At 30.9% G+C, this 8,370-nt stretch overlaps 1 protein-coding gene across 1 annotated transcript; it reads left to right on the plus strand.

Moving 5' to 3' along the window:
* Nucleotides 1-5,654: 5,654 nt before the first annotated feature.
* Nucleotides 5,655-8,161, plus strand: LOC110907871 (pectinesterase). The gene is made up of 2 exons (XM_022152791.1): nucleotides 5,655-6,507; nucleotides 7,464-8,161. The coding sequence occupies exons 1-2, from the start codon at nucleotides 5,655-5,657 to the stop codon at nucleotides 8,159-8,161; spliced, it is 1,551 nt and encodes a 516-aa protein (XP_022008483.1).
* Nucleotides 8,162-8,370: the final 209 nt, after the last annotated feature.

The raw sequence follows: 8,370 nt of genomic DNA on the forward strand, positions 1-8,370 counted from the left end.
TAGAATGTATTGAGGAAAATTTTGTAACCGAAATCGAGAATGATATATGATGATATGCATTGTTTAGTCATGCACTACTCCTAAATCGTAAAAAACATAAAGACTAATGATAACTAAAATATACAAGGTTAATGATGGTGATTGATGACCACCATTAATTCATGTAAAAAAGAGTAAGTTGATATTACATCCATTAGAAACATATGGTTACTATATCATAAACTTTGTTTGATTACATAAAAGCAATTTAAAGGAAAGTAAATTTTAAGATTTTGATTGTAGGTTGAATTAAACTAAACTGCAAAGTTAAGAAGCAAGTAATACACCAAAAAAAGAGATTTAAAATCTGGTATGAAAATGTAAAACAAAAAAAAATAATGACTGGTTTTTTAAATTGTTTGTTTTTTTAAACCATCTGGTGCTTATGTTTTTACCCCTTTCCAGAAGAAGACGGTTAACGGTGGGAGGCGGTGACAAAGTTTGCAAGATTTAAGATGTTGCTATTGAATTAAAACCCTAAAAGATCGAAAAGAAAAAAAGTAGTCGTCTTATCTGAATCCGGTTTAACTCTCAACTAGAAGAACCAATACATCCACCTATTCAAATCTGGGTTAAATTGTAACATGGATTTGTTTGGTATTTCAATCAATGGTTCAGTTTTTAAAGTAAAAGTGAAAGATCATGAGTTTTATATTCTTTTACATAAATTAACAACTCAGGGCCGTCTCTGAAAATAAAATAAAAAAAATTTGGCCCTTTGTGAGATAAAAATTTTGGGCCCTATTCGCAAATTTCATGTATTATAAACTCATCAATTATTTAATCACTAAAATTTACGTGAAATTAATTTAAATAGTTATTTTTAGCTAAGCGTAGTTAGTAATTTATTAATTAAAGGAAAAGATGTAGTTGACAAAATTAGACATTAAATGTCATATACAACTAAAAAAATGAAGCTAAAATAAAAAATTTAGAGACACCAGGATTAGAACTCACATCTCCTTGTTGTCTAAGCAAGGCAATAACCACCCCAACAAGAGCTTGTTTGTGACATCTTTCGATTCAGTATATATATATATATATATATATATATATATATATTCTAGTTTATACAACGTAAATTCTATACAAAATTAAAAAGATTTGGGCCCCGTACCATCGCCCACCCCGCACCCCATCAAAGACGGCCTTGTAACAACTACACAAAAAGATAAGTTTACATGTTAATGTTATTTAGATTAAATAACTAAAATATTGTAAACCTTACTATCATATTTTTCTAGCAACATGTGAATCATCATCAATTTATAATGTGGGATTATCAATGGCATCACTTGGATATGTATGTATTTAGTTATGGGATTTATAAATAGTTTTATGTTATTGTACAGAGAATATCTAACTCAAATATAAATGGTTACCAATAACCCGGTTCTTAATTTACTTTAGTTATTTTTGCTTTCCAAGACATGTTGGTTTTCCGTCGCAACGCGCAGATAAGAATAATCTAGTTAGTTGTTACAGCCGGATATTATTGAACTGGGCCGGCTTAATGGATTTAATTCACCTTTAAATTGGGCTTTATGGAAGGCCAGGTTAGTAAGTTTTATGATTTGGGCCAACCTGTTTTTCAATGCTTCAATATAGGGGTAGTAAGTAGTTTCTTGTGTATCTTATTTTAAATTTATATAAAAACTAGTGGGATTCTTAAGTTTTTGTCCATGTCAGCAAAAAAACTAACCAAAGTTAGAAAAGGCTCGGTAGATGAAAACAGTTTGAAAGTTGGGACTGTCCTAAGGAATTTATTAAGTTTGGATTAATGTTGACCAATGGGTCAAAGTTACTATTATTAAAATCCAATTTCACTTTAAAAAAGAATAAAAGTTATTAAAGAAAAAACAAATTAAATGAAAACTAAATGTATTAAAGTTTAAAGTATAATGTATGTCGATTTGAAAGTTTAAAATTATGAAACCTAAATTAAAATATTTAATAGATAAAATATATATGAAAATATATGGACATTAAAGTAAAAACAAAAAAAGGAATAATACCTTTAGTTTGTTTTAATCAATATCATCATTGATAAAAAGTTTCTTAAAAATGTATGCGCATAAATTTAAATTTGAAATTTATTATCATAAAATACAAATATGATTATTTAACTTAACAAAATTTTTGATATTAGTTATTATAAACTGGAAAACTATTTATTCTACATTTATAATTAATTCATAGCAATTGATATGTATATAAGTTATTTTAAATAAAAACATACTAAATCAAATTATAACAACGTAAACAATAAAGGAAAAATTAAAGTTAACTACATAGTTAGTTCCTTTGGTTTGCACAAAATAACATACTTAGGTACTAATAGTTTAAAATTACTTCTAGGGTATTAACTCTTCATTTTGTAACGTTTGGAGGTATTAACTTTTAGGGTATTAACATAGTTAGTCCCTATGGTTTGCACAAAATAACATACTTAGGTACTAATAGAATGTGATTTTAAACCTAAAAATAACGTTAATACCTTCAAACGTTACAAAATGAAAAGTTAATACACTAGAATGTGATTTTAAACTATTAGTACCTAAGTATGTTACTTTGTGTAAACCATAAGGAATATGTAATTAACTCAAAAAATTATGTTTAATTTCATAATAAAATTAATTTTAGAAATCAATAAATGTAAACAATTAAAAAGAGATATTTATTTTGACTTTACATTTAGAAATTTTGAAATTCTGAATTCAAATGCAGCTACAATAATTTAAATTTGAAATTTTAGACTTCCATAGATGAAAATGATTTTTTCAAAAACTAGCAATTATTTGTTTTCAAATACTACAGAAAATAAAAAAATTGTATTGTCAATTGGTTATCTTCATTTTTTTTAAAAGTTATATACAAATAAAAAAAAGTATATGAACTCTTTTAAACTATACGAAAAGTGTATCAACCTATTTTTTAAGCTTTGAATGTAACACAAAGTTATGCATAATGAAATTTCTGATAATAACATATTATATATTATATATTATATATTATATATATATATAGTTAGCGAAGCACGATGAATAGTAACTTTATTTTTAAAATAATATATAGCTTTTTATTATTATTTTTATTTCATATATTATAATAGTTTATTATTATATTTACTTTTAATAACGTATTTTTTCCTTTTTTAAAACCATATTTAATAATATTTTTCTTTTTTAGAACATATATTAATTTATCAAATAATTTGATACTTCTTTAATAACTTACGTGTATAACTTTATTCTAAAAACTCAAGCACGTAGTTGTGCTTGATTTTTTCCCTCGACATTCCATTATAAGTTTTGTTATAAACGAAGTTGTACTCAAAATAAAGTATTTATTTTGTATCATAAAACGATACAATGATAAACTAAATCGTTCTAATGCTCTGGCTTTCTAAACAACATATTTTATTTTCAAATCATGTTTGTTTTACATTATCATTTATTTCGTCTCGCCGCAACGCACGACTTAAAAAAACTAGTTAATTTTTATTTGTGGTATATATTTAAAAAAACACAAATTAATTACAACTATTTTATAGTATATTTATAGTAAAGGTATTAATTAAATCTAAATGATGACAACGTTTAAAAATCTCTAAATTTGTGGGAAGAAAAAATATTTTTTATTATCGGTTGAAAATCAATTAAATGAAGAAGTAAATAAAGGGTTAGTAAATTATAGGGACTAGGAATTAGTACCCGTTGCAATGCGGCAGGGTTCTTACATGCGAGCATTCGTCCTTGTCTTCTTCTCCAATCTTCCAACTGTAGTTATCTCATCGCACCGAAAAAAAGCCGGATCTAAATGACACCAAAAGTGAGTTGTAAAGTTAAATCAAACATTAATTGTTACTCGACTCGGCTGATTACATTCCTTATAATCTAAATATCTAATCTACATAACCAAATTGACCCATTCATAATAAAATAAAATAAAATAAAAAAAACTTGTCATATTACCACACATGGTAGTCAATGTTGTGTTCTTGTTTTTTATCTTACACAATTGTTCTTTCTAGGTTTGGAAGTTAAGTTCTTGTGACCTTTGGGAGATAGGTAGAAACTCTGTGTACCAGTCCGGATTCTCACCCGTGACTAAGGTAAAATGAAGATTAAAAAAATGAAATAAGAAGGTAAGAATGGAAAAATTATGCACTTCATTCGGTTGTCATGAACACCCGGACGACCTTTATCATTGTCGGTTCCCTGTTTCGAGCTACCATAGAACTTTCCAAATGCTTCTGTGAACTGAAATGAGATGATAAAATGTTAAGATATAACTCTAAAGTAAGGGCATTTTTGGCTAAGCTTTTTGAAACAACTTATTGGCTTTGGCTTTTTGGAAAAGTCAGTATAAAGTGACTTATTGACTTTTTCCCTCACATACACCCTCATCGCCAAACATCATTTTGAAGCTTATGACTTTTCAAAAAGCCAATAAGTCAATAAGTTGTTTCAAAAAGCTTAGCCAAACATGCCCTAAGCCTGGCAAAAATAGGTGGTCATGTTAGGTCACTGGTGAAAAGGGTTCGGACAAAAACAGGCCCAGGTTGAAAGAAGTCGTTCTAGGGAAAAAAATCTAAAATAGGTTCACCCGGTATATATACGTGTAAAAAATGGATATCTATACCAAGCAATGTAAGTATAAGGAAATGAAGAGGTCATTTCATCTAACCACCTAGTGCATCTATTGATTGGTACGCGAATTGAATCATTCTGAAACGACAAATTTTTCAATCGGAAACACATTTTCCAGTGATCCGGAACGATTATTGTGATAATCGGGTACGACCTTTTTTCCAATCTGGTTGGCGAACCCAGGAAAGTTTTATAATTTGTAGGAATTTTGTCGCAGAAAAGTTTTATAATTTGTAGGAATTTTATCGCAAGAACGTTTTATAATTTGTAGGAATTTTGTCGTAAAAATAAAAAATTATGAATACTTTTTTTAATAATGTTATTAAACTTAAAAATAAAATATCATAAAATAATATACAAAAAAGGCAAAAACGTGGAAGAATTTTCGAAAATTTTGCAAGAATAGCGATTTGTCAGTATTTTGTAGCAAATTTTGCGACGAGAGATTTTGTAGGAATTTTGTAGCAGATTTTGTCGTATTTTTATAGCTAATCCGGTTACCCACAAGTTTATTTTCTACGAATTTTTTTGTAGGAAATTTGTGGGTAAGGCCAATTTCAGACAAATTTGCTACAAATTTGTTGTCACAAACTCGACAATTTTCTAGTAGTAAATAAACTAACCAATGACTTTGGTTTCGGCTTTGGTTGAAGATAATAATAAAATTAACCAATTGTTTTGGTTTTCATTTAATCTTCACCCGGATGTATTGCATTTAGTTTAGTACAAAACTGTGTGCATAAAATCATATAATGTATATGCTTATCCGAGAAATAGAATAAGATACATAATACTTAAAAGTCATTTGTCATTAATAAATTAATTACACGTGCGAGAAATAGAATAGGATAAGTAGTACTTAAAAGTCATTTGTCATTAATAAATTAATTACACATTTTAAGTATTATATAAGTAGCATTTCATGCAATACACATATCAAAAAATCCAAACACATCTAAAACTATGAAGGCTACTTTCTTCATATGCTTCCTCACAACATTCACCTTCTCTTGCTCATCCAAAACCACCACCACTACTGGCAGCATAAACTGGTGGTGCACTCAAACCCCATACTACCAAACATGCACTCGCTACATTGCCGAGAGTAGCCCCTCCACCGCGAACATATCTATAAACGAGTTCCTAGACATAACTGTAAACACGGCTATAGACGAAGCACGCGTGGTCCTGAAACGCACCCAAGGGATCGAGGCCCGTACTAACCCAAACGGTATAGAAAAAATCTTATGGCATAGTTGTGCTGATTTCTTTGATGGGATCGTGTTCACACTGAACATGGTCCTTGACCATACCCACCAACCCAACCCAGATGACATCCACACGTGGATAAGTGCTAGTATAATCTACATCAACATGTGCGAAAAAGGGTTTGAGATGAAGAACATAACCACCGACTTGTTACCCAAAGTAACCACCAATTTAACACAGCTACTACTCAACTCTTTGGCTATTAGTGTTGTTATCAAGGGTGGTAATCCTCCTGGGTTGCACGAATTGAACTTTGACAACGAGTTATACAATTTTTTGGGTTTGGAAACAGTACAGCCAAACGTGGTGGTGGCTAAAGATGGCTCGGGAAATTTTACAACAATTCAAGAAGCTGTAAACTCTAGGGGCCAAGGAGCATCGGGCCAAAGGTATACAATTTACGTGAAAAGTGGGGTGTATGAAGAATATGTTGTTATCCCACAAGAGGCACCGCTTATTACCATGTATGGTGACGGAATTGGTAACACCGTCATCACCGGCAACCGGCATTTCAATGGCAGCGACTTGAAGGGAACGGCCACGTTTAGTAAGTACATAGATATGTTTTTAATTTTTAATTTTTTTTGAATGGCTAACGTTGCACACCATGGGGATTGAACCCCTGACCTCTCATATCCTAAGCTCTATCTAAACTCGCCAAAACCACTGGGCTATTCCCAAGTGGATAGATATGTTTTTAAATAATTGAAAGCTTACTTAATATCAAGTCTTTAGTTTAACTTTTGTTTCCTATATATAGATTAATTGAATATTAACAAGCACCTAACCTTACACTTAATTTATATGTATTTATTATTATATCTGAATAAATTTTAAATTATAGATTTTATATGTATTTACAAGTTTTGTCCTTTATCTTTATACCACTTTTTAGGCGGTGTCCTTTTTAACGAATGTTGACAGGCGGTGTCCTTTAGTAGGTATGTTGTTGCAAGTTTGGTCCTTTACACCCAACCCAGTTAAAAAACCTTGTTAATTGTTGGGTGTAAAGGACTAAACTTGCAACAAAATACCTGGTAAAGGACTAAACTTGCAACAAAATACCTAGTAAAGGACACCGCCTGTTAACAATTAACAGGGTTTTTAACTGGGTTGGGTGTAAAGGACTAAATTTGCAACAAAATACCTAATAAAAGACACCGCCTGTCAACATTCGTTAAAAAGGACACCGCCTGAAAAGTGGTATAAAGATAAAGGACAAAACTTGTAAATTTTCCTATATTATTAATTTGTTAGTTTCATCATAATTTTATATATAGTAATTATAATAGAATGTGTATATATTTGTTATATATGACATATGTGATAAGAATTATACAAATAATTATGTGGAGTTCAGACTCGATTTCAAACATGCTTAATTTATACTTGAGATTAAGCTCGGCAAATTTAAGCTTTTAACCAGGATTGATCATGAGCAATTCTCTAAAAAAATTAATAATAAAATAATCATTAAACTGCTATGGTTTACTTGGATTATAGTTGTATGGGGTAAACGATTTATCGCTCTAAACATGACGTTTCGGAACACGGCGGGGCCGGAAGCTCAGCAAGCGGTGGCGTTCCTCTCAGGCTCCGACAAATCAGCCTACTACCAGTGCAGCTTTGAGGGCTACCAAGACACGCTATATACTTTCCATTCCAGACAATTTTACAAACAATGCCAAATCTTTGGAACTGTAGATTTCATTTTCGGCGCCAGTCCAGCCGTGTTCCAAGATTGTGATATCTTGTTGAGGAAACCACTACCCGAAGGAGGGTTGGTTGTGACGGCTAACGGTCAGAAATTCAGTAATCTAAGCGGCGGATATTCGTTTCAAGGGTGTAAAATACATGCTGCAGACGATCTTAAGCCTGTTGTAGGCCAATTCGCAAAAGCCTTTTTAGGAAGACCATGGTTTCAATACTCTGAGACAGTTTATATGGAATCTTTTATTGATGATTTGGTGGACCCGCAAGGATGGCTTGATAGTTGGGGTTACAAAGAAACTGCTTATTGTGGGGAGTATAAGAATTCTGGACCAGGTTCATCTACTGATCAAAGAGTCGATTGGCCTGGTTTCCATGTGATAACAGATCCAAATACTGCCAATCAATTCACTGTTGCTGAGTTCATTAATGGAACCGAATGGCTTCCTACATACGGTGTGCCTTTTGTATCCGGGCTTGAAACTCTGTAATAGAATGTATTAAGAAAAATTTTGTAAACGAAATCGAGAATGGTATATGAGTCAATAATAAGCTCGATAACTGCTTAAATCACTTTATATATATATATATATATATAAAGAGCCAGCTAGAAAATGGAAAACAAAGTAGGAAAAAACAAAAAACCGACAGAAACAAAGACAATTACATCATATAGTACTCCTAAATTGTAAAAACACAT

This window comes from Helianthus annuus, chromosome 14 (genome assembly GCF_002127325.2).
Source record: "Helianthus annuus cultivar XRQ/B chromosome 14, HanXRQr2.0-SUNRISE, whole genome shotgun sequence".
NCBI classification, from domain to species: domain Eukaryota; kingdom Viridiplantae; phylum Streptophyta; class Magnoliopsida; order Asterales; family Asteraceae; genus Helianthus; species Helianthus annuus.